The following is a 26,581-nucleotide window of genomic DNA, read 5'->3' on the forward strand; positions in this document are numbered from 1 at the left end:
GAAATCTTACTAATGAACTTTTATTAGCGCTACAACTAGTTTGTTATCTGTTAAATGGGGACAATGTTTATAATGCTTTCATAGGTAGTACTTCTAAGAATTAAAGGAGATATACCACTTTTATAAGCCTTAAATCAACACATATATACAAATGCCACTTTTTTGGGTGATTTGGACCATTCCATTTCCTTATGTCTCAAAGACTTGTTCAAAGGGTTATTGTTGGACTTGACCTTTTAAAACCTCTCTCCTCCCTACATGCATACATGTACCCTTCCAAGTCTTCTCTGACGGCTATGCTATGCCGAGACCTTAGTGGGGATGTTCTCTGGCAACTTGAGTGATATAGACCTATGTCTTAAAAACAAAACGGGAGAATGGGTTCTTAGAGAGGTGAATTTGTCTAATTTGATAAGGAAGGAAGGAGAACTTACATCCAAGATCAGTCTACTCTTTTAGCCCACTGTAGCATCTTTCCCTTCATCCCCCCTCATGCTCTTAGGCTCAGTGTTCTTAAGTCCTTTTCACTCCGGTAGTGCTACTTAAGCACTGTAGCAGATCAGAACATACAAATGATCCTCTAAAATGTATATGCTTTAGGTTAGTTTTTTCCCCAGTCATCCTCTGGGGCTGGTAAATGCAGCCTACCCTAGCTGTGGGCAGAACATTTAGAGAGGCTGTAGCCCAGAGGGCATCAGGAAAAGAGTGGCTCTGGCCCAGTTCAGAAGCTGGGGACGGAAAAGAAAAGCGCCTGACTGCAGAAGCTTGTGCACTACAGGTGATTTTATTATCATTCACAAGAGGCTGAGCAGCCGGGCATTGACACAGGAGTAAAAATGCCAGTTAAAAAGTGAGAGGGCTAAAGACAGAGCAGAGGGATGGGCCACAAGGACCTTGCCTGGCTACCTACCTGAGGAGCAAGAGGAAAGACGCTGCACTTAAGGTGTGTTGACTGAAAAGACTGTGAAGAGGCTTCCATGGTCCCTGTCCCTGGGATCACCCTGGGGGACTGGGACAGGTGTGGGTTAGTTATGGGAATGAGAGGAACTTCCATGAGTTTCCTTGCTCCAGAGAAGCTCAGATCACTTTCATTACATGTTCTCCCCTTCTTGGTCCACCAGGTTCGAAGCAGGCAGGACCAAACTGCCCCTTTTTCTGTTTGGCAACTAAGGGATTTAGCCAAAGCCTGGGGTTCGAAAGATGTGGTAATTAAAATATCCGGAGGAGCTTTTGGCCCCACAGCCATAAGCACCGTTGAGGACTCCCTGCCTCCAAAACAAGTTATCAAGATAGCAGGGAGGTTTGCATTCAAACCCCCTTTTTTCCTGGGGGCCCCGCTCTCCCCAACCATATAACTGTTAGCCTTTCTCTGGATTCCCCACAAGGCCTAGCTTCCTCCCTCGAAGCCTTGCTATCTACTTCCTTCAGTAAGCTTAGAGGCAGGGGCAGGAGGGCTGAGAAAAGCAGTAGAGAAGGAGGCCTCCAGTGTCCCCTAAGGTGGAATGGGAGAAGCAAGATCAGGGAATGGGATCTCCTCTGAGACATCCTCTGCTCCCTAATGGAATGACCATGATAGGGAAGGGAGGATACAGCTTCCACCCTGAGCCAGGATCTCGGCAAGGTAACGAAGAAACAAACAGTAGGATGAAGCGAGGGGAGTTAAGGGACAGCACCCTTTTCCTTCCCCTCTACCTTCTCTCTCCCACCTGAGGGTGAAAGTGGGGAAGTGATGGGAGAAGGTGCGGGGAGCCGTGGCAGCCCTCAGAAGGTGGGCCCAGGGCCCTGCTTAGCTGAGCAGTTCTAAGTAGGTGACTGGTACTTTCCCCTTCCTGTTGCCTCTCTCCCCTATGAGCCAGTCGGGGTCCATTCCAGGGAGGCTGTAGACCGTAATGAGCTGAAGAGAGGTCAGAAGGGAGGGTTAGAAGCCCAATAACCCTCTACCCAAGGGGGGCTCCCTACTACTGCAATCCTTCCCTCCCCTCGGCCTTGGGCTGGAGTTAGGCACCCACTTGCCAACGAGCCTCGGACCCACAGCGTGCCCATGGGACAGACAAAGGAGGCTCTGGCCGCTTGCCTTTGTCCAAAGGGCGTGCAGTATGCAAGTCCCCCCCACCAAGAATCCCCTCCCTCCACCGCGGGGCTCCCTACTGCAGGCCCACCTCATCGGCCAGGAGGGCCAGCTCGCTGCTGTCGGCCGCCTCATAGTCGTACAACACCCGCGCCTTTCGGGTCCCGCTGGCAGGCGGAGCCACGTCATCCAAGCTGATGGCAGCTTCTCCTGCAGACGGCATGCCTGCCACAGTGGGCACCACTGGGATGGTGGCAGCAGCCGTGGCCAGGGAGGCACTGCTCAAAGGTGAGGAGGCAGGTTCGGTGTTGCCCACAAAGGTACCCGGGAATCTGGGGAGGAGGAGGAGGGAAACAAGGAGAAAAACTCGGGCTTCCAGGGCCTTGCTTTAGAGATGCACTCCCTCCCTTCTTTTCACGAGAGCATCTTAATATATGACCTTATACTGTTTGTTTAATGAGGGAGGCGGCATTCACACCGCCCGGGCTGTGGGCTTCTTGAAGGCAAGAAGTGGGATTCCTTGCACAGGGGCTGGCATTTAGTCAATGTTTTTTGACTTGATTCGTTTTGAGAAATGTTTCTTACGTTCGAGTGGCAGAATGGATAGAGGGCCAGCATCAGAGCCCCAAAGACCTGACTTCGAGTTCTCCATACACATATTGGTCCTGAGAACCTGGGTAAGACATTTAACCTTGGTAACTTTCTAAGAGGAGGGGAGGGAATAGGTTAACCTATAATGGGAGGGGGCTTCCTGAAGAGGAAGTCCCCAGTAAAGTCAGAGATAAGGCCTGTTCCCGTCCCTATCCTAGTATAAGGCCCAGTGCTAAGCCTCAGAGAGACACAAAGATAACTAAGATAATCTCTGCCCGCAGGAGAGATGAGACAATGCTTATTCATACATATATATACTTATGTGTACACACACACACACACACAATATAGTAAAAATTAAAATAAGAAAAAAAGATAACAGTACTGTGAGCTCTTATAAGAGGGAGAAATCGTTTCTGACCGGGTTGAGCTTGTAAGGTGGGTCATAGCCACCATTCCCCTCCCCTCCCCAGAGCTTAGTGAACCTTCAGCCTGATACAGAGGGGGCTAGCTGCCATATCCCAGGTTCAATCTGTGCGTGCACAGCTTCCTGACAATGGGATGGGAGACCAACGTCCTGTGAGCCATTCCTAATCAAACATGGGACAATTTCCACCACCCGTACTTACATCACTCCTTGAGTGCTGCCGCATGAGAAAAAGGCAAGAGAAGCACATAAAATACTGGCGTTTTTGCCCCCTGCCTCCCTTCCACCTTCCCCACCAAAGAACTTTCCAGACCTGACTCCTTGAGGCTCCTGAGTGAGGGGAAGAATGGTTTATATCCTTGTGGGTGGAGAGCAGCGTCAGAGAAGGGACCCAAGCATTCTAACTCCAAGCTGAGACCACCCCAAAGGTTCATCTGCCCTACTTTGGAGTGGGTCCGAATAAGCAATCACTCCGTGTCAGATGGCCCTGGTACTGGGCCAGACTTCTTCCTGGCCCGAGAGTGAATGGGTTCTCCCTCCCTTCTCCTTCCCATCCCGCTGTACCCCAGCTACCCCTCCCAGTGCACACCTGCCCAGCTGTTTCTGTAGGTCCAGCATGTGTCGATAGCACTGTGCGTAATATGTGGCCTGAGACTCCACAAACTCCTGGAGACAACGAAGGTGATTCACCTGGTGGGGGGTAAGAGCAAAGTACCCTCATTTCCCTTTCCCTTCTCCTTCCCCTCCCCTGGCATTTTTCATTACCCAGAGAGCAGTGAAAAAGCCTTTTGAGAAAGGAGGAGATACAATTTACTCAGTACTCCTGCCCAGAAGTAAAAAGATCTGAATTCAAATCCCAACAGACATTTACTGGGTGTGTGAATTTGGGCAAATCATTGCCTCAGGAAATAAAATGGGATAATAATAGTATCTGTTTCACAGGGTTATAGTGATGATTGAATGAGAGGATTTGTAAGGAGCTTGACTCACGGAAGGCACTTAAATGCTTACTTCTGAGGATACTTCAACCTCCTATCCCAGTGAGGTTCCTTCTTTAATCTTGGCCACAGTACCGGTCTTAAACATAACTGGAATTTGAAATAAAGTGCCCTGCCTTTCATTAATGTCTGAAAACCAACAATCAGAGATTCCTTCATTTGTGCTAGGTAGTGTCCTCTCCTCATGGGCTTTCTCTCCCATGGGTATTTACTTTGAGTCCATGAACCTGACTTGAGATTTTTGTGAATTTTGGGGACCGGAGGCAGGGGATTGGAAAACAACACCAAGGTACCAGAATCCTAAGGGGAATGTGGGACACTCACGTGGGTACTACTAATTCCTTCTAACAGGAGTCGAGTGACCTCGGCCTGCCGGTCGAACTCTGTCTGGGCCACACGAAGCTCCTGCTCTGCCTGAAAGAGATTGGAGTGAGAGTAGGGAGTGAAAAGTGTCGGATAATGTGAGTTCCCCTCTTTTAGCCCCTTTCAATCATTCAACAAGCGTATTTATCCAGGATCTGAATAAATGTGCTGGGCACTGGACTAGATGCTGAGGCACCCCCACCTCTCCCTCTCCCGTGGGAACACTGTTCTTCCTTCTCACCTGCTGGGGATCAAGACATCTCCTCCTCCCAATTCAGCCTTTCTATCCTGATCTGTGCCTCAGCTCCAGAACATGAATCTCTTTTTCTTAATCATTCCTTTTTAAAAAACTTTCAGTTTCAAATTCTCTCCCTCCCTTCAATCCCTCCTCCACCCCAGAAAGTAAGCAGTCTGCTACTCATTATACAAGAATATGAATCTCTAAACAAGCCAGAAATCAGTCTCATCTCCTAGGATTCCTCAAAATGCCCCTCTACCCCCAGGCCCAAAATTTAATCGTGCTCTAGAATCAAGGACAAGACGACCGGCCCACAGAATGGCAGAGTTTGGACTATTGGACCTGGAGGAACCACAGAACATAGCAGAGAGGAAGAGAGATCTCCCGCTCCTATCATTTCAATTCAAAAATTGAAACTGAGGCCTGGATACATGAAAGTGACTTCCTGCAGGTCTCATAGTTAAGTACGGGACCACAATTCCAGCATACCACTTAGCCTGGTCCCTAAAAGTACAAATCCCTCACTTTCCCCCACCCCAAGGGAGCACTTACCTTATCTACTTCATCACTCCACAGCTGTAGGGACCATAACAGGAGACATCAATATGGATGAGAGACTGGTCTGTTCCCCATTACCCCCAAAAGGCCCAGTGCTCAACAGCAGCCCCAGCCTTCTGGAAACCCCCCACCCTATCCCTGCATCGTAGGGGCCGCAGCTGGGCATGAGGGGACAAGTCAGTCCAGCATGCTACATGCATGGCCTTTGGGAAAAGCAAGGAAGAGAGGAATGAGCATGGGAGGAAAGAACTACCAGCCCTCGCTCAGCATTCCCTTGGTATTGCCACCCTGTATCACTGGGAAAGTTGTCCTTAACCTAAACCTCTTCTATTGTAATGAATGTAAGTGGCTCGAGTATGGCTGGCCAGCTGGACTCTTGCGTTGCCTTCTCTGCTGAGGGCCCAGACTTTTTCTGTGGTAGGGGCAATAAGCACGTGGCAGCCTGGAACACCGGGGTTCCAGGCCTGGCCATACCTCCCGACTCGCTATTTACTCTGAGCCAGTCTTGGTTTCTCTGGGTCTCAGGTTTCCCATCCACAGAAGAGGGATTCATTCCTGGCTCAAATAGGGTAGTAGGGGAACAAAAAGGAAGTTCTTGGCAAGAGACTAGGAGGATGTGAAGAGTGAGGCCCTTTTCCTTCGGTAACCCCTTTTTCCCTTCCAAAGACTCCTCAGGATCAGGAGGAAGTACAGGGAATCATAGGATCATGTAGAGGTGGAAATATAAAACCCATATATAGAATGTAAATAGATCCTGAGAGAGGAAAAGAACCTTTTGGCCATAGGGCCTTAAGGGAAAACCTCCCAGGAAGCCTTCCGTTTGTCCCTCCTCCACACAGTGACCATTTTGCCAAGGCCCAGGACTGTGGCCCTTTCTGGCTCTGGCTGGGATGCTTAGGGCCCTCACTCCCCCTCCCTGCCCCTTTCCCCTCTCCACACACTCACACCTTTGAAACACAAGGTAGGAGAGTGCTAGACTTCAGAGTTTCCTGCAGGTGGGGCTGTTTGGGTCTGCGTGGTGAGGGACGCTAGTTTTTTGGGTCAGCTTTGAGGGGTGCTACCTGCCCTCAGCATTAATCCCTTTGGGCTTCAGAGTGAGCAAGAGCCGCTACTGAGCCAGTCTCAGGACTGACTTCTGGAGAGCCGTGACATTTGGCTCCCCCCTTCCCGGGGCTCTTTCAGCAGCTTGCCAAGGGCAGAGCACTCCATTTTCAGGAAGCTGACACCTCTATGGAGCTTTGATGTTTGTGTGTCAGCATCTCAGCTGAGCCTTACAATAGTCCTGTGAGCAGGCCCGACATGGGCTGGCTCATTTTGAGAAACAAGGAAACCGACCTGGGAGGAGTTCAGTGATGGGCCCATGGATGGCAGCTGTGGACATGGGGCATAGATGAGGCGTGAAGGAGGGGTTGGCCCTTCTGCACCCTCCCTGGCCAAAGAATTGGAGCTTGAGGGAAGAGGAACCCAGACGTTGGGGGGGGTCTCAAATCTTCCTGCCACCCTCTGACACTCCGGGTGTGAAGTTCCCTTCTCCCACCCTCTGGGGCCTCGGAAGGGGTCAGGAGATGAGGAGAGCTGGGATCAGGGGGAAGAAAGCTGGCAACTGGGATCCCCATCTCCTACTCAGAGGTGGGAGGCAGCACAGTGAAGGAGAGGGGAAGCCGAGGGAGGGGGAAATAGGACAAGGAGCTTACCGCGGATGCGCTGGCAGAGAGAATGTAATTACGAGGTCTAGTCTCCTGAAAATCAGGCACGGCCTGGGATTGGGGAGGGGAACAGAATTCATGGACGAGTCATGCCAGAGGTCTCTGGGGCCAGGAAGCTAGAACCAGACCCTCCGAGGTAATGCCATACTCAGAGCCCAGAGAAAGGACTGGGGAGCGGGGCACCACAGAGGAGGACTGTGCTTGGGAACCTGAACCCTCCCCCCACTTCAAAACTGCAGCTGATCCCCTATCTACCCGCCTGGGGGTAGGCCCTAGCTCAGCAGCCCCCTGCAGGGCCAAAGGTGGTAAAGGGGAACTCCAAACTTGGTCAGGTGTCTGTGTTGAAAGACCTTTGGCATCAAATGATCGATCAATAAACATTTATTAGGTGTCTACTATGTCTCAGGTGGAAAGGGAGGAAAAGTTGTCCCCACAGCAGAGTACTGAAGACTTCTGGGTCAGTGGTCCAACCCCACCTCCCCCCACGATTTTCAAGAAAGAGAGGCCTGGAGGTGGTAGGGAAGGCTTGGACTCTGCCTTCAGACTTTACCAGTAGACCTGGCCCTTGTACCCTTCATCCCTCCCAGGCCGCCCCCCACCCCGGACTCACTTAAGCCACAAGGGACCATCCCACCAGTGCAGCACCCTAATCCCAAAACCCTGGACCATATGAAACAGACCCTTCCCCTCCCCCTCCCTTCCATGTGATGGTTCTGTTCTAATGAGATTGGGTGAATGGCATATGGACATGACTGAGGATGTACCCATGTGCCCAGTCAGACCAGAGCATGATAGAGCAACTTTTAAGGACAGCACCTGCCTCTCCCAACTTGGGGCTCCAGGCCAAGATGCACCCAGGCAAGGTGGCCTGGGCTTCCAAGAGGAGGACTGGGCCAAGCAGCCAAGACCAGACGAGCTCCCGACCATCAGAAGGCCCCATTTCATCCCAAACATCAGGGGCCATGTTCTAATGGCCTCTTGGGGACAGAGACAGAGAGCCATTAGCCAGTTCCAATGTGCCCACCTTTGAATCACCACCCTTCCAGGTAGGTTTGGGCAAGGGGCCCCTTAGGGAAAGGTGAAAAGAAGAAACAACAACAACAATAAAAATTAAAATGGCAAAGCAGCACAGCACTTGGGACACAGATATACTCACATCTCCCTCACACTGAGCCCAGTTACCAAAGCAGACCAAAAAAGAACAAAAAAAGTTAGTGAGTCAACAGCGCAGGCAGCTACAGGAAAACGCCCCAGAGAGACATCTCCCTCCTTCCCTGTCGGAGAGGACAGGACGGACAGATGCAGACATTCATAGAGATGGCATTTTGGAAGAGATCCTGGCAGGGGAACTTGGGGCAATGGAAGGGGGATGCCCCCAGGGAGGGGCAGAAGGGGTTTGGGGGTGACCTGTACTTTTATCTGTGCTCCCCAAAGGCCCAGAGGACCCAAGGGAGACTGGCCCCAAAGGACTGGGAAGTGCAGCCCAGGTCAGAACCCTCCCTCTAACTCAGGCCTGATAATTAGCTCTGGATGATCCCCTGGGAATCTCCTAACCTCCCCCTCCCGGGGTGTTTTAACTCTCCTAGGGTATGAGCCGGGAATGAGAAGGGAAGACTGATAGCTTGGTCTTTTAGGTGTCTAGGATCTGGAGTGTTCCCCAGGGCCTTTTGAATACAGGGAAAGATAGTCTGGGGAAGGAAAGGAAAGAGTACAGGGCAAGCCTTAAAAAGCAGCAGGTTAGTCGTGAGCCAGATTCAGGAAGAAAGGCAGATGGAAAAATACTAAAAGAGAAACATGGACACAGCTTCTTACACCCAACATTCCTACCTTTCACTAGAAACAGTCCTGTCTGCCCCTACTCCAGGGACCTTAGAAAACGGGCCATCTCTCCGAGTTTTGCCTGGGATAGGGCCTGGCTGATCTGATCCTTCTAAGGCTGAGATTAGAAGCTAGATGCCCTCAGCAGCTGATATACTTTACCACTACCCAGGAAGATACCACTCCCCAAAAGTCCTATTCCTCATTCTAAGTTTGACATACTTGGCCCTGAAATAGGAGGAGTGTTTAAATCACTGCACTCCCCCCGCTTCCCAAAACATGGGTGAGCCTGGGAACCTTGGGGACCCTGTTGTGCAGAGGATCTGCAGTGCTCTCTTCTCCAGTGACAGGCCCCACAGAGTCCCATCAAAACAGCTTGAAAGAACCTCCCTGATTTCCCTTGAAATGGAATGGGGGAAGGGAAGAAGTTCCTCCAGGGAATAGGAATTTTAATGGAGTTGGGAGAGGGAGCCCCAGCCTCCTCCTCACCCCAATTCCTCAAGTTCAGATAGGAAGGAGACAAAACAGGCATAGGGGGCAAGGAGAGGAAATAGAGAACATGCAAGAGACAGTCCCACCCCAGGCTTGAGAAGGCTCTGATGTGCACTGATGGATTAGCAAACAGGTTTGCTGGCCACAGTGTAATAACCTCCCCTCCCCCTCACCTAGCAATTATCTTGGCCATGTAAAAGATTCTCATCATTTGATATGGAGGAAAAAGAGACACACCCTCTCCTCTAGTTTGAGTCCAAAACAGCAGGAAAGGAAAGCCTAGGAACCCTGGGGACCCAAAGCCCAGGGCAGAGATGGGGTACCCATCTGGTCTCTTCCCAGAAGTCAAAGGTTAAAGAGCAGGGTCAATAAGGTTGTAGATATTACACCCCTGGACATGCTCAGTGGGAACCTAGGATAGGGAGGGATAGGAAGAGCTACTGAAGTGTTTCCCTATCCCTCAAGGGAAAGTGGCCACAAAATCAATCAGTCCATCTCAGAGCCCCTACACAGGAGAGGCCATTCCAAGGCTACTCAGGCAAGTTAAGGAGAATTCATGCCAAAAACCAGGCAACCTTTAAGTAGGGTCAAAGTGGTGACCAATCCAAGGGAAAGGCACTGTGCAGCCCTCCTCCTACAGCCTGCCTCCCACTTCCCATCACCACCTTACCCTCCTGCCATCTTTTCCCTCTCCAGGAAGGCAGGGCCAGACCCTGAGTATCATGGGGAACGATGAGGGGAGAACTTACCGCAGCTTTGGCTTCGGCCGCTTTGGCCTTTTTCAGTCTGGCTTTGCAGGCGTCGAGGTCCAGGCGTCGATTCTGAAGAATCCGTCTCTCTTTCTGTAGGCGGGAGGAGAACAGAAAGACACTTAGGCAGGCTAGCCTCTGCCCAGGCAGCGGAGGAACTGTTCCAGTTTCCCTGGGCTCCAGGGCCCGATGCCGACCGCAGGGGCTGACACATGGCCGGCCGATCCCTGCTGTATCTGTGACAGTAGCCAAGTCACGTGAGAACCTCGGAGTGGAAAAGCAAACATACACGGCCACAAAGCTGGACTAGGGGTCAAAAAAAAGGTGTAGATTCCAGTCCCACCTCTGGGACTTCAGGGTGACCTTGGGTAAATGACCTTTCTGTGGCCAGGGCTCTGTTTGCTCGCTCCTAGGATAAGGGAGTTGGATTACATGGTCTTTGAGGTCCCTTGACTTCCAGCCCAGAGTTAAAGCAGACCCAAGATTATAAGCAATCTGAGGGCAGGAAGGGTCAGTGTCACCTTTTAACTTTGTATCCCCAGTGCCTATCACTGGAAGAACTGAATAAAGGTTTACTGAAATGAGTTTTTGAAAAGATAGTCTTAAGTATTTCATCTTGTCTTGATGGGACATAAACTTATTGGAAGAACCCAAGTGGGAGGTGGGTTCTCATGCTTACCAAGTACAACCTGGAAGAAGCAGCTTCCCTGCAGATACCTGCAAAGGGGGGTGATGGGAGAAAAAGTCCTCTAATCATGGAAGGGGGAAGGGCGATGAAGATGAGAGGCAGTTCTCCTTTTCCTTACCGAAATTGTCCTCCAATCCCCTTCTAAGAAGTTGCGTAGAGGAGTCAGAAAGTTGATGGAAGCAGAGTGGATGAAGTCTCGCTCTGCTGCACCGAGACGTTTCTCAGTCTCCCCAACCTTGATCAAGGTCTTCCCTGAGGTAGGGAATCAAAGATAATAGGTATTAGATAGGGAAATACAGAGATATAGAAAACTTATATACCCAGGACCAGGACGGGGAGGATGGAAGGCAACCTTAAAGAAAGAGGGAGAGTCTCTCCCCACCCCCTAGACACACACCTGAATGCATGCACATGTGCCATACTGTGGGTATGGCTCAGTCAAAGCTTGAAATACAGCTTTACCCATCACCCAAGGGAAGAACATATGGAAGAACATATACATTTGGGGGTACCCACCCACTCTCTTGGATGTACACAAATTCCAGGAGAAGCCCCCATACATAAGTTAGCCGAAGGCAGAAAACTTAAACACAGACTTTAAAACATACAAACTCTCATATAAACACGAGAAAAGGTATACAGGGACTCCCAGGAAACCGTACAAATACAAAGGAGACATATAAAGACACTTAGGAAAGCAGACCAAGCTGGAGACTTGTCCCTGTGCTCCAGACCTGAGGAGTCGTTCCCTAAGTGTGTGGGGCAGGCTTAAGGCCAGTGCCGCCAGGTGGGGCATTGGAGTGGTGGAGGCCAGGGAATGTGAGAGGCTGGGGAGATTTCAGGGCACGGGCCTCTGCCCTATGGAGAAAGGGAGAAGAACTGGCTTCAAATTACTCCTGCTTCTTAAGAGCTATGTGACATGAGGCAAGCGCTTCTTGTAGGGCTTGGTTTCTTTAAGATAATAGATGAGGGGGACGGACTAGAAGGTCTCTAAAGTACTTTTCCAGGTTTCAAATGCTATATTCTGGTGCTGTATATTCTCAGGCCTTTACAGCTTTAGCTTTCTGTGGAGGAGAGCGGGAGAAAAAGGGACAGAGCTGAAAGAGAGAGGGAGGCAGGAAAGAAGGAAAGAGGAAGAAGTCGGGTTGGGCAGAGGCTCAGCCTCACCATAGGGCGTCTCTGGCCCCAGCTCATTGGCAGCCTCTGACATGTACTGGGCCAGCAGCTCCCCATTGGTGACTCGAGAGGGAACCTTCCTGTCCAGCTTCTCATAGAGGAACTCTTCCACCCGAGCACCTGGAACAAGACCCATAAAACCCCCGCCCATTAAGGTCCCAACACATTTAACTCAGGGGTCATCTAAGCCACTCCTCCTCAGCCTCCAAGCCTCTCTTCTCCTCATCCTCGCCCCCCCCCCCCAGCAGCCATCCCCTCACTACTTACTGACTGCGAAGGATATAGACTCCACAAGCTATTCTTATTATAATAGACATTTACATTTTATACATATTTATAACTTTCCTCCATACCAAACAAAAGATTCTCATTTAACAACTAATTTAACTACATAGCAACTTAAAAAAATAGGATGAATTCAACTTTTCCTTCTCTCCTTAGGTAGGCCTTATACATAGTACTCTGACTTAGAGGAAAGAGATCCCACAGTTGTCCAATGTCCCCATTTTACGTGTTATTATGAAAATAGGATGCAGGGAAAAGAAGTCACAGGACCACAGTTCAGATTCCAATTCTGCTATTTACTTAGTGCCTATGTAGCTTTGAGCACATACTTTTATTTCTCCAAATATATGATCCTTTCACCCCTCTCAGTTCTCCTCAGGAAGGAGTCTGTCTCTAGGATCCTTTCTAACACTCTCTATTCTAAGGTTGCTTCTAGCTCTGGCATCTTGTGATGAGTATTTCTCCCTCTTCTGTCCCACAGGGTATGTTCTTGTAGCCAGTTCTTCTATCCCAGTCTTTGTGTCCAAGAGCAAGATTCTTTTGTGCCTTCTCCTTTGAACAGAGATGGCAAAGTCTTGTGTCCTTCCTAGGACTATTTTTCCAGCTTTCTCTTCTTTCTCCTTTCCCCACCCAAACCCCTAATCCAATGAGCAATTGTTAAGCACCTACTATTTGCAAGGAACTGCCATCTGGGTCCTGGGGATATAAAGACAAAATGAAAAACAGTTCCTGCCTTCAAGAAGCTTATATCCTACTGTTTTTTCAGCCACACCAAGGCAATATATCTTCATTTCAAATGTTAAAATGATCTACCTTATGTGATAGAACCCTTGAAGAGTTTGATTCCAGCTGTGTGAATCTAGCCCTCCAGAACCCTCCTCTAAATCTGGCTAGATTCCCTCTGCCCTCAGGTGGGCACCTCCAAAGCTACAGAACACCTCCAAACCCAAATACATCCCGATTCCTGCTGCATACTTGGATTTGGCTGCAGCAGCACCTCAGTCTGGCGAAGAATCTTTTCTGTCCAGTTCTTGGTGCTATCTGCCCGGGACAAGAGGTTTTCAAAATGAGCATCTAGTTCTGTCTTCTCTGCCTGTCCAAACTTCTCTTCAGTGAACTGTAGGGGAGAGAGGAAAAAAGAAAAAGAGAATTCAGTTAAACTCATGAACAGCCACATCTCAGAAACAGATTAAAATGTCACTCTGAAATTCTGAACAAAATAAGTAAGAATGCAGTACAACAGAATGCTAATTTGTTGTTTTCTAAGTCAAGTTCTATGACAGTTTGACTGTGATCCAAACTAACCATCCCTGGATCCTCCTGCCTCTGGGACAGGCAGCTTCAGAGTGTATGTAGGAGAAAGAATGTTATTGGGTAATGGAGGAGAGAAACATTTTTTAATCATTAATCATTAGGGTGGGGAAATGTGGCCATTCTCTTAAACCTTTTCCACACTGAAATTGTCCTCCAATTTATGGGGTTCAGGAGAACTAGGTATAGTTTGGGGATTCAGCACCAATTTGCTCTCACAGGAAATTTACTTCCTGCCTTGTCACTTCAGTTAAGCCATTAGGAAAAGGAATAGGCTGGACCACTAGACTGTCAAATTTATAAGAAAAGAGGTCGCAGTTGTGATGATGTGCAATCAGAAGACCTAGATTCAATCCCCATCTCTGTCACCTGATCAAAGAACAATCTTTCTGGGTCTCAGTTATGAGACCCAGAGAGCTATCAAACTGTGCATACCCTTTGATCCAACTGTGTTACTACTGGGCTTATATCCCAAAGAGATGTTAAAGTAGGGAAAGGGACCTGTATGTGCCAAAATGTTTGTGGCAGCTCTTTTTGTAGTGGCCAGAAACTGGAAACTAGGTGGATGCCCATCAACTGGAGAAGGACTGAATAAGTTATAGTATATGAATGTTATGGAATATTATTGTTCTATTAGAAATAATGAGCAGTCTGATTTCATTGAAGCCTGTAAAGATTTACAGGAACTGATGCTGAGTGAAATGAGTAGAACCAAGAGAACATCATACACAGTAACAACAAAATTATGTGAGCAATTCTGAATGGACGTGGCTCTTCTCAACAATGAAGTGATTCAAGCCAATTCCAATAGTCTTGGGATGGAAAAAGCTGTTCTGCATCTAGAGAGAAAACTATGGAGAATGAATGTGGATTGAAGTTTACTATTTTCACCTTTTTGTTGTGTGTTTGCTTGTTTTGTTTTTTTTTTCTTTCGATTGTGTGTGTGTGTGTGTGTGTGTGTGTGTGTGTGTGTGTGCTGTGCGCGCGCGCACGCACGCACGCAGCATGGCAAATATAGAAATATATTTAGAAGAACTGTGCATGTTTAACCTGTATGAGACTGCTTGCTGTCTTGGGGAGAAGTGGGAGGAAAAGAGGGAGAAAAATTTGGAACACAAGGTTTTGCAAATGTAGATGTCAAAAACCACCTCTGCATGTATTTGGAAAAATAAAATACTATTTAAAAAAAAAAGAAAAGAAAAGAGAGAGTTGGACTAAATGACATTTAGGACTTCATGTGTCTATTTACCACAGTCCTCTGCACATAACAGGAAGCTAAATGTTCTATAAATGAAGAAATGAACTCTCATCTATCTCTGACATGCTTGTCAGATTGACTCTTCTAACTAAGAAAAATTCTCACTTGGTTTAGGAAAGTGGCTGAAATAAAAAACTGAGCTTCAATCTAATTTTCTTTGAGCTCCAATGAACCAAAATGCTAATTAAATTCATTCAAATGAATCAGATGGGTCACTCCCCGATTGCTATTACAGGACATCAAAAATCTGACTGTTAAGGTTCCAAAATTCCCTCTCTTACTCTTTTGCCCCTTGATCGGACTTCAGACTGTTGCCTCCTTTCTCCCCATGAAGCATGCAACCCTAGGTAGAGATTAAGAGCTGAGGGGCAGCTGGGTGGCGCAGTGGATAGAGCACCAGCCCTGAAGTCAGGAGGACCTGAGTTCAAATTTGATCTCAGACACTTAATACTTCCTAGCTGTGACCCAGGCAAGTCACTTAACCCCAGCCTCAGGGGAAAAGAAAAAAGAGATTAAAAGCTGAAAGGGACCACAGAGCTAGTTAGTAAGCTAACTCCCCTCATTTCACAAGTCTCAGTTAATTCAGGGTCAGAGGTGGAATTTGAACCCAGGTCCCCAATCTCTAGTGATCTTTCCATTGCACCATGAAAAATGACAGTCTAACAGATGGAGGGTATTTATAAAAATTGTAATGTACTGCATGTGCAAAACCTATATCAAATGCTTGTCTTCTCTCTTGAGAGAAAGAAGGAAGGAAATTAATTTGGAATTCAAAAATCTTTTTTAAAAAGATTCTTTTTTAAAAAAAAAGAATGTAAAATTGTTTTCATATATAATGGGGAAATTTTTTAAAATAATGTATAATGTAGATAAGTCACAAGCTAGGGCAATTGCTGTTTGGTAGAGATGAGGGAGAGGAGAGTAGCATAGGATGCATTAGTTCCTTCCCATCTTGTCACAGGGAGCTCATGGATATATATGTTCTTGGAGGAATAGGATTAAGGAATCCTACTTGAAGGGGTATAGATATATACCCAAAAACATTAAACATATTCTTAAAATTATCAATTACCAATTAAAATTGATTACTTCTGCTATTGCTTTCAGCAATGTTGGCAGACACCACCTTGGTCACCACACCCCTCCAGAATTCCCAAGACCCCAAATAACATCCATTGATAACAAAATTGCAATTAAAAGAACATCAGATTGGGAATCTGATAAACTTAATTCACATCCCAGATCTCAACTTCCTTCATTTAAATGATCTCAGACATGTCACTTCACTGAGCCCTCAGTTTCCTCACCTATGAAATGATAGGTTTGGATAATGACCTCTAAAGTCTCTTTAGTTCTAAATCCTATGAGCTCATGACTCTTAGAATTAGACATCCTAAGGGGACCTTGGAGGGAGAGTCCCAGATGGGGCAGGAATCCTTTCTGCAACATTCTTGGCAAATGCAGGAAATGCACCGGGACTGGACATCCCACTGGCACTTAAAACTGAGCTTGGTAGCTCCCCTGCAAAGCTGGACCTGCCTCTGGCAGCAGTACTACCCTTCTCTTGATCTCACATGTTCAAAACCTCAGAGATATCCGTGACACTTTGCTGACATCTCACCCAATATCTCCACTCGCAATAAGTCCTCTCAATGTGCCCTTTACAACACTTCTTGCATGTGCTGCTTTTTCCCTATTCTTGTCACTCTCACGTGAGCCCTTGATACCAGAGGCTTGAAGTACAGCAATCTCTTGGTCATCTCTCTTCGCTCCGATCCATCCTTCATATTGCTGCCAGAATAATCAGAGCCTTTTTGCTTTGATTAAATTTTCAGGGACCTAAGTAAAATTCTAACTCACATGTACAGTATTCAGAGCTTTCCACAAGTAAGTACTAGCCTACTGTTCCAAAGTTATGGAACTCTTCTCTTCCCCCTCTGGGTTTTGACCACACTGTTTCCTATGCCCAGGATGTCTTCCTTTTCTGTCTTCCCCTATCCACTTCTTACCCGTCCTTGAAAGTCCAATTTACAGCTGCTTCCTCAAAAAAGTCTCCCCTTTTTCTCAGGTAAAAACTTTATCCTTTGTACTCCACATAACATTTTGTTTTCTAGTCTCCAATGCATGGGATTACTGAATATTATAGATAGTAGGGTTGGCATTTTTTTCTTCCAACTAGGTCATATAAGCTCCGTGAGGGCAAGAAACAAATCTTACCTGAACTTTTCTCTTCCTCCACTCCTAGCTCAGTGTTTTGCACACAGTAGACACTTTAAAAAAGTGACATATGCTTGTAATCTTAGCTACTGGGGAAGCTGACTGGTAGATTTCTTGAGCTTGGGAATTCTAAGCTGCAGAGCCCAAACAGATTGAATTCCTCACTAAGTTCAGCATTAAGATGATTAGCACTCAGGAGGGGGTTGTTTAACTGGCCCAGTTCAAAAATGGAGCAGGACAAAACAGATCAGGTTGCAGATCAGAGTGGGAACAGGTCCTCAAGAAGGATAAATTGGGGAAACAACCCTAAATTAGTATAGCGACATGACTTTCCCTAAAAATTCTTTTTTTTTTTCTAACTTTTTTTACATGTATATTAACTTTTTAAATACACATTTCTTTATAAATCACATTGGGAGAAAAAAAAAAAAGGGAAAACCACAAGAGAGACCAAAAAAGAAAAGAAAAAAAGAAGTGAACCTAGCATGTGTAGAAACAAGTCAACTGACGATAATTTCTGAACATCACTTCTAGGCATGAAGCTCACCATCTCTCGAGGGAATATAATCATTTTCAGACAGCTTCCATTCGTTGAAAGGATTTCTTATATTGAGTTGAAATTTGGCTTTCTGTAATTTCCAAAACTAAACCTCTAATTCTCTCCTCTGGAGCCCGACCCAACACATTTCTGTTTTGCACGCTAGATTTTCAAATACTCAGAGCCCTCATTCTCTCCATTTCCCAATCCAAAGCATTCTTTCTGAAGGATGAAGTCCTCAGCTCCTTTAACTACTCTTTAACGAGACCTGGCTTCCAGTCTGCTCACCTATCCAATCCCTTTGCCTGGATCTCCTCCAGTTTGCCAGTGCCCCTCCAAACTGGCCCAGCACGCCACACAATGCTCCCAATTGTGGCCTGCCCTGGGCAGAGACTAGGAGAACCACCGCCCCTACTACCCTGGACACTACTTCCAGGCCGTAGCCCATGATCCAATTTGCTTCTTGGCAGCCACATCTATCAGGTGCTGACTCACTGAGTGTGACCTTGGTCTTTTTTTCACGTGGCCTCCCCATGCTGTGCTTGTGGAGTTAGAATTTTTGAAACTTAGTATAGTACTTTCCGTTTACTTTCAGCCCAGTCTTCCAGCCTGTTGGGACACCTTTAAACCTTGATTCTGTCCCCCACACATTAATTATCCCTTCATCCAAGTCAAAAGCCCTGAAAAGTACAGAAAACTTGAGTTTCTTTCCAGGTTGTTATCGATGAATCTAAAAATCACTCTCTAAGGTCACAAATTCCTGATTCATTCCAAGGTGGCAGCCAGGTGGCTCAGGGACAGGGTGGAATTTATAGTCAGGAAGTTCTGAGTCCAAATCCTACTTCCAAAACTCACTATGTGTGGTCTTTGGACAAAGCACCCAATCAGAAGACAAATCTGTAAAATGGGGGGGGGGGGATAATATTAGCACCTACGTCCCAGTGATGTCAAGAGGGCAAAAAAGAGACACTATTTGTGAAGTGCTTTGTAAACCTTACAGTACCAGATAAATCCTGCCTGATGAGATGGTGGTGAACAAGCCTACCTTTCTCCTCTTACCTTTCTCTCCTGGAACCCCTCACCTCACTGTCTCTACCAAGGACCTTTACTGATCACGCTTGAAGCCCACTCTTTTCTTTCTACATCTCAAGATCCTCTGCTGTTTTGTTCCCATTTTCTCTTTCTTTACTCTAGTCTCCACTGAAGAGATGGCCTTTCTCCCCATCAAGACCAACCCTTTAATGGGAACCTTCTATTCTATCCCCTATTATCTCCTCTATTATCCCAATTTCTTCTCTTTTAATTTTCAGTTTCTACTTACTGCTTCCATCGCTGATACCTAGAAACACTTCCAAATTTCCTTTACTCCCCTCCCCTTCTGCCCCAAATAAAACAAAACTAACTTTATTTAACCCTATCATCCCTTAAAATATCTTCCTATATCTCTCCTTCTTTTTATAAATCCAAGGAATAAAAAAGCTAATTACTCTCTGTTGCTACTCCATTTCTCTTCATTCACTTATCAACCCTTTCTCTGCTTCATTCAACTGAAACTGCTCTCTCCAGAGTTACCACTAATCTCTCAATTACCCAAAAAGATGGACTTTTCTCAGTCTTTATCATTCCTGCACTATCCACAGCCTTCTTCTGGGTACTCTTTCTTTTCTGGATTCTCCCTCTTGGTTCTCCTCCCTTCTCTCTGATTATTCCTTTTCAGTCTTCTTTGTGGAGCTATCATCCATAACATGCTCCCTAAATAACTCTGTCCCGGGCTACATACTCTATCTCAATGAGCTCATCACTTGGGCCATAAGCATACATTTTCTTAGTACCTTAGGAAATAACTGATTGTGTCATACATATTAACTATTGAATTTAGGGACTTAAAACTCATTTAAAGTAGTTAGGCATTTTTAAAAATAATAATTGCTTTTTATTTTTCCAAATACATGCAAAGATAGTTTTCAACATTCACCCTTGCAAAATCCTGTATTTCAAAATTTTCTTCCTCTCTTCCCTCTCCCTTTTCTCCTAGACAGCAAGTAATTCTATATATATCCAAACCATGTGCAATTCTTCTAAACACATTTCCACATTTATCATGCTGCACAAGAAAAATCAGATCAAAAAAGGAAAAAATGAGAAAGAAAAAAATAAGCAAGTAAACAACAACTTCAAGAAAGATGGAAATACTGTGCTGTGGTTCAAATTCTGTCCCCATAGTCCTCTCTCTGGATACAGATGGCTCTCTCCATCTCAAGTCTATTGGAATTGCCCTGAATCACCTCATTGTTGAAAAGTAGCTAGGCATTCTTTCACAATCTCCTCACCTATTTTGAGCTTCAATCTCCCCAAACAAATGTTTGTTCCACTGCTTCTAGTGTGAAGACCTCTCTCTCCCAAAAGTTAGTTCTGTATCACTGTCCCTCACTGAATCTCCAGGCATCTCCAACAAGATATAACCATAACAAAACATTTCCTCAGAAATCCAGCTCTCCCTCCAATTCCCCTTCCTCTGTTAAGACATCACCAACCTTCCAGACCCTCAGGTTCACAATCTTGGGATCATCCTGGCTTGCTCTGCTTCCTCATGCATGTGGATTCTCCCTTGGTAATATCCTTCATCTATGTCCCATTCTCCCCCTTACTCACTGCCCACCACCCACGTTCAGACCCTTATTATCTCTTGCCTGGACTATTGTAATAGCTTCCTAATTGGATTCTCAACTTTGTTCCTTTCTCCATTCTATCTTCCACAGAGCTGCCAAAATTTCCTTCCTAAACCAGATGTCCCTGGCTTAAGAAATGTCAGTGGCTCCTTATTGCTGCTAGGATAAAATATAGATTCTTTATCTTGGTACTTAATATTCTTCACTATTTGGCTCCAGCTGACCTTTCCAAATTTTCCCTAATAATTAGAATGTGCTCCCTTTTGACTTCTGTATCTTAAGAGTCCCGAGCTTCCTGGAAAGCTCAGCTCAAGCACGAGTCACCCCCTATCTGAAGCCCCTCCTGATCCTCTTAGTTAATAATGCCGTCTCCCTGCTCTTAGGGTTACCATGCCTAACATCTGTTGAGAGTAGTTTGCCAGTTGTATCCCCCCAGTGCAAGGCAAGTTTCTTAAGGGCAGGGACTTTTTTTCATTTTATTTTGTGTCCCCAGAGCCTAGCACAGTGCCTTGCACTAATCAGGCAGCCAACAAGAGAAAGTCATTGTTGAAGAAGAAGATGACATTAAATCAGGATCTGAAAGCTTGGTTTTCTACCATCTCTTAGCAGCCCATCTCTTAGCCCAAGCAGTTGTTCACTTATCCTTCAGATTTAAAAAAAAAAAAAAAAAATATATATATATATATATATATATATATAGCACATTTTTCAGAGCCTTAGTTAATTTGGGCCTTTGTCTTCCTGATAATTGCTAGAGATCTGAGTCACTTTCTACAGATTCTCCTGGGTCAGATGCTGCTTCGGGCATCTCTGCTACATGAATACAGTGCCCTGCAGGAAGCTTCTAGACTCCCTCAATGGAAGGGGAGAGGAAGAGGAGAAAGTTATCAGGACTCCCCAAACCCCATTATTCTGAAATATCTCTGGGGTGGAAAGGCCCCCTACCCTCGGCCAGATCCCAGCCTCTGCTCAGTATGCCCAGCCATGCAGAAGGCAGCAGCATGCCCTAGGCAGGCACCTGGAGAACCCCCCTTGGGTGGGCTGGGCAATGCTTCCCAGGAGGCCTTTACCTCGGGCTCCCCCCCCCACCAGAGCTGGAGCTTTTGAGCCCAGTGCCCCGTGTCTGATAAAGGGGGAGGCTTCACAGCCCAACAAAGTCCTTCTTGAGGGCCCTGCCCTGGTTTCTCCCAGAGGAATAGTGATAAATTATGGAGGAGGGGCCTCTCTGGCGTGGGGAGCAGGCGGGGAGGAGAAAACAAGCCCATCAATAATGCACGAGGGCTTGGGTTTCTTCCCAGTGAGCATGTAGCTCCTGCTGCCTCCCAGGATCCTAGGCTCCCTCCTGATGATGAGGGGAGGACCACCGTTGGGCTAATGCAGCATGGGCAATGATTTGTAGGATTCCCAGCCTGGGGGCTCCCTTTCCTCTGAGCTCAACCTTCTCTCCCCTCAATCACACACCTTTCCTTCTTCCTCATTCCTCCCCCTGTACTGCAATAGATGCAATCTATCCTGTTTCCACTGCTCTGCGATTCACAAATACTCCCAAATTTCTCTCATGCTAAAAAAAAGTCTCTCATTTAGACCTGTCTACTCTGCTTGTCCCCAGTCACCTCCAAGCTGAAGCAACCTCCCTCTTTCTGTGAGAAACCCAACAACAAGATACTGTGCCCCTGTGACACCCGCCTCCCATCCCACTGCATCCAGAGGTGGGGAGAACAGGTGTTTCAGAAGGCATCCTTCTCTCCAGTCTCCAGTGTCCCTTATTCTAATGCACTTCAACTATCCACATCTGTCTGGGTAATGTGTTTATGTCTCCAGCCCTCTCCTACTTTCTGTGCCTTACCTCTACGTTTTTGCTCTTACACAGCTTCCCCTCGCCAGAAAGCTCTTCTTCCTCACCTCGTCTCTTGGAACTCCAAGCTCTCTTTAAAGCTCAGCTTAAGTGATACCTCCTTCAAATGGCCTCTCCTCATTCCCTAGTTATTAGTGTCCACCCTAAATGACCACATATCTGTTTTATTTAAGTAGAAGCTTGGGATGGGGATAAAGAGTTAGCTCGATTCGAATACTGTCTGACAGCTACTGGCTAGCTGTAGAACCTGGATACGGTTCATCTCTTAGTGATCTTAAGGCTGAAGACAGAGAAGGTGCCAACTGGCACGGTTAATGATGTTTCATCAACCAGAACTTCTCTATACCAATAAAATCACAGGTGCAGACCTATCCTTCCCTTACAGGCGGAGGGACTACCTTAGTTTTTGCACTTGCATCCTTAGTTCCTGGCAGGGGCTTAATAAATGCTTATGGATTTGTCCATCTCAACAAGACCTATCTGTCTCCCAAGGCAAGGCTGTAGTGGAAAACACACTGAATTTGGGTCAGATTTAGACTCTACAAGTTCCTATCAGTGTGATCTTGGCAAGGTCATTCCCCTTCTTGGGTTTTGTAATATGAAAAATGAGATTAGTTTGAGTGGGCCTTAAAAGGCCCATATCCTAAGATCCTGTGAGCTGCAGCCTAGCACTTCCAGGCGCCTGCCGGATGAATCCATGTGAGGATAATGCTGCTTTATCAAGCTCCAATGTCCAAAGCCCAACTCACATCTGTGCTCGCTGTGTTTCCCACTTCCCCAGTCATTTTTAAAGTTGCCATCACTATGGTAACTAGACCCAGAGAAAATCAGAGAAGCTGAAATAGTTTGTTAGCCCTGGAAATCTCTTGTTCCAGCAGCCTTTTACCCAGGAAGTGAAACCCTATGATACCAGACAGGGAAGCTCACATAGTCTTTAGGGCCATCATCCATCATGGTCCAGAGTCTGGCTGCTTCTCTTACCCTGACATCCAGCTTGCCATTTGGGGAACCAGAATGAACCCCAGGTCTGGAGAAAAAGACTTTCCCAGCTTCCTTTGGACATAAAACCCTGATTGCCATCCTTAGATCTCTGACAGATTCCATTCCTCCCCTCAAATACCTTGGGATCTTCCAGGAGCCTCAAATGTTTGGTTAGGACTAATTTCTGCCCTATCCCTCTGCAGTGATAAGATTAATGGTTGCAGAGGCTCTCACTGGAAAAGACTATGGTGTAGGGATCTGAGACTGGAGCAGAGGGGAGAGAGAGATTACATCTGTCCTTCAGGAAGCTCACCTCTGCTCATAACTCAGGCTGCAGAGATCAAGGACGGTATGACTCGGAACTTAGGATTTAAAGTTAAAAAGGACCTTGCAGAGCTCTTCATTCTATAGGCAAGGAAAAGGAGGCCCCACTTTCAAGGAGGAGTGACTTGTGCTAAAACCCGAGGCTACACAGGCAGAGATTAAACCCATGTTTTGGGACTACAGATCCAGGGCTCTTTACACCGAACAACTTGTAAGTCTAAGGTTCGGAAACCTGCCCATCACCGCTTAGCACATCTGGACCTTCCTCCTTTTAACTCTTCCGTCTTGTTCTCCCTTTCCACCCCTCATATTCTCTCCAGGTTTGATCTTCTGGCCCTGATCTATTTTAAAAGGAGCCTGACCCAAGGATCCTGGGCACCGGGAGTTCCTCTGGGGCCAGAAGGCAGCAGGGCTTGGTATGCAAAAAGAAAAGAAAAGAAAAGAAAAGACAAAAAGGGACACTATTTATAAATTTCTCTCCCAGATCCCAGCTGCGTGGGACAGGGTCCCTCCTACTCCCAGAGAAGATTTCATTTGCTAGTAGCTGCTGCCCAGACATGTGGGGCCTTCTCTTCACACACACACCCAGAGATGAGCATACACTGCAGGAAACCCCAGCCCCCCAGAGGGGTAAGGGGGTGGGGAGAGGGGTCTGTCCGGGTTTCTCCCTAGCATTCAGAGGTAAGTGGAGGTGACAGATGGGGGAGGGCTAGGTGGAGGTGGGAAGGGTGAGAAGGAACCTGCCAATCCAGTCTAGGCTAGATATAAGGGCTGATAGTATGGTTGCCCTGACAACACAATCATTCCCTACTGGGGGAGGGCCCTTAATTTCCCATCCTAGAGCAATAAGCATAAGTGGGGGGATGGGAGGAAGGCGGTGTGGGAAGTCCAGAGAAAAAGCAGCTTTCCGTGTCTCTGCCTCCAGAATGGGAGAAAAGTCTCCTGGAACTCGTAGTAAACGTGGACGGGGACGCGTAAGGACACTCAATAACGGGGCCCTAGGCTGGTAGAGAGACCCGCTCATTCTCTATACTCTATCACAGGCTGAAAACAGCTCTGCTTCCCACGGAGCCCTCCGGTTAGGGACGTAATAGATCGGGAACATGGCCGCATTTGGGGCTCACAACAATGTTTTCATGGTAGGCGCTGTTGTCTCCGTCTCTCTCTCTCTCACGATTTACATTTGAGAAAATGAGACTAAAAAGGGGCTAAAAGCCTAGCCCAGGGTCAGACAACAGATAAATGAATGAGTCAGGATTCGAACCCAGAGCTAGCCTTCCACCCATTGTGCTTCGCTGCTTCCTGCCCTCCCTGGGTAATGCAGACAGCGGTCTCTGGCCGGCTCAGTAAGAGGAGACTTGCAGCGCTCGTTCAGAACTCTCCTCTGGAAAACTGAGGCTCGGGGAGGAATCCCGTCTCCCCGAGGGTCTGAGAGCCGGGGGAGAGCGCGGCGGGACTAGCCCCAGGTCTCCTAACTCTGAGATCGGGCTCTCGGTACCACCCACTCCCCCAGTGCTCCCGGGATGGAATTTCCAGGCTGGCGAAGGAGCCGCGGAAGCGCGGGGAGGACTCTCCGCCCGCCCTCTCACTTCCCCCGCCGTCCTCCACATCTGGGAGAGAGGGAAGCCAGCGCTCCCGACGTCTGTGTACTCTGGGTTTGCCAGCCAGCCTCAGAACCGGGGGTGTGCCCCACGGCCACGTGTCCGGGTCAGGATGTGGTCCTGATCCTTCTCTTGCCTCCCTCACCCTTCCCACAAAGAGCCCGGAGGAAAACCTGCCAGATGCAAACTCCGCGCCGGCCTGGAGCTCAGGCCGCGGCCGCCTCGGGGGCACGGTCTAGCACCCGCGGAGGCCTCCTTTCCTTGGAGCTCCTACAGGGGCACTCGGGGCTATGCCGGCTCTGGCTCAGGCGGCCCCCACCCCGAGCCGGTACGTGAGAGGAGCCTGGGCGAGGTGGGCGCGAAGCGGGTGGGGTCCTCGGAGCCCCGCCTCCCCACCGAGGTGTAGTGGTCCCTGGGATCGGTGATGGAGGAGGCGAGGACTAGAGAGAGGGGCGGATAAAGCAGACACGAGTCAAGCTAGTCTCATACCCCCTCTCACCAAGCTGCTTCCGAGACCCCGGAGCCAAAGTGGAGGCTCCGCCGACGGAGAACAGGCGCTCTTCTCCCTAAAGCTGACTGAAAAAAAGGGGTTCCTGGAAAAGGCCTTCTGCAGAAGGCGGAAAGCTTCCCAGACCCTGCCTCGGTCAGCCCAGACCCCGGGGATGCGGAGCCCGGTCACGTTAGCGGCCTCGGCCCCGGGCTCTCCTGCAGCTGCCTCCGGATGCTCGGCCAGACCCCGCCGCGTCCCGACATCCGGGCCTCCGGGGAGAGCCCCCGGAGATGCAGGACCGGAGTCACAGGACGCAGCAGCGGGGAGCGGCGGCGCCGGAGAGGCTGCTCTGCAGTCCGGGCGCTCCCAGAGGCTCCCGGGCTCGCTCTCCCCAGTCCCTTCTTGGCGGCAGCCCGGAGTCCTGATCTGGCAGGGAGGCGAGGTCCCCGGCGAGCGGGTCCGCAGCAGAGGGGGAGAGTCAGGGACCAAAGAGCGCGCCGGCTACTGCAGGAGTGCAGCCAGGCCTGGCGCTGCCCCGCCCGCCCGCCCGCCCGCACAGCGCGGCTTACCTGCACCGCTCTGGTGAAGAAGATGCCCGCGTCCGACGCCAGCTTCTTCATGTTGAAGTCCATGGCGTAGGCGCCCCGCTGGCGGAACCTTCTCCTCTGTCTTTCCCCCTCCTCCTCCTCCCGCGAGCACCGGTCCGGACCAGCAGCCTCGCAGCATCGGAGCCGGCGGCGCCCGCCCCGCCACCGCCCCGGCCTCCACTCCGCCCACCTGCTGCCTGTCAGCTCCGGGGAGAGGAGGTGCCGCCGCGGCGCACAGAGCCCGCTGCGCCCAGCGTCCCCGGCCCGGCCCGCTGCTCGCTGCTGCCCTCTGGCCCCCAGCTGGGCTGCTTCTTAAAGTGGAAAGTACCTGCCAGCTCCACACAAAGCGAGGGCACCGGCTGCCCCCTCTTCCTCCACCCCCTTCTTCCTCGGCCTTTTCCCTTTCCCTAAGACCCTAGGATCTTTTTTTAATCTCCCATGAGCCTCTTCCCCTCCCGCTTTTCTGTCTATATCAGCAGATGGCCCAGGTTAGTAGGATGGAGGCTGCGGAGCTCTCTCCACTCGCAATATTTCCTCCGTGCCAGCTGTTTTTCCTGGATTGGAGCCAACCCCCACGGACAGGGAAAGGGCTG

General features: G+C 48.4%; 1 protein-coding gene across 4 annotated transcripts; it reads right to left on the minus strand.

The window, feature by feature from the left end:
• Nucleotides 1–765: 765 nt before the first annotated feature.
• Nucleotides 766–26,203, minus strand: SH3GLB2 (SH3 domain containing GRB2 like, endophilin B2). 4 transcript variants are annotated; one of them, XM_074284937.1, is made up of 12 exons: nt 25,971–26,201; nt 13,133–13,274; nt 11,864–11,992; nt 10,815–10,948; nt 10,009–10,101; nt 6,938–7,000; nt 5,238–5,261; nt 4,409–4,498; nt 3,676–3,776; nt 3,289–3,303; nt 2,160–2,400; nt 766–1,894 (listed from the first exon to the last, which is right to left on the minus strand). In XM_074284937.1, the coding sequence occupies exons 1-12, from the start codon at nt 26,031–26,033 to the stop codon at nt 1,787–1,789; spliced, it is 1,203 nt and encodes a 400-aa protein (XP_074141038.1). In that variant the 5' UTR covers nt 26,034–26,201; the 3' UTR covers nt 766–1,786. The 4 variants fall into 4 exon arrangements, with proteins under 4 accessions (XP_074141038.1, XP_074141035.1, XP_074141036.1 ...); XM_074284934.1 differs by lacking the exon at nt 3,289–3,303 and having other exon boundaries at nt 25,971–26,203; XM_074284935.1 differs by lacking the exon at nt 6,938–7,000 and having other exon boundaries at nt 25,971–26,200.
• Nucleotides 26,204–26,581: the final 378 nt, after the last annotated feature.

Source organism: Sminthopsis crassicaudata, chromosome 2 (assembly GCF_048593235.1).
Source record: "Sminthopsis crassicaudata isolate SCR6 chromosome 2, ASM4859323v1, whole genome shotgun sequence".
Taxonomy (NCBI): domain Eukaryota; kingdom Metazoa; phylum Chordata; class Mammalia; order Dasyuromorphia; family Dasyuridae; genus Sminthopsis; species Sminthopsis crassicaudata.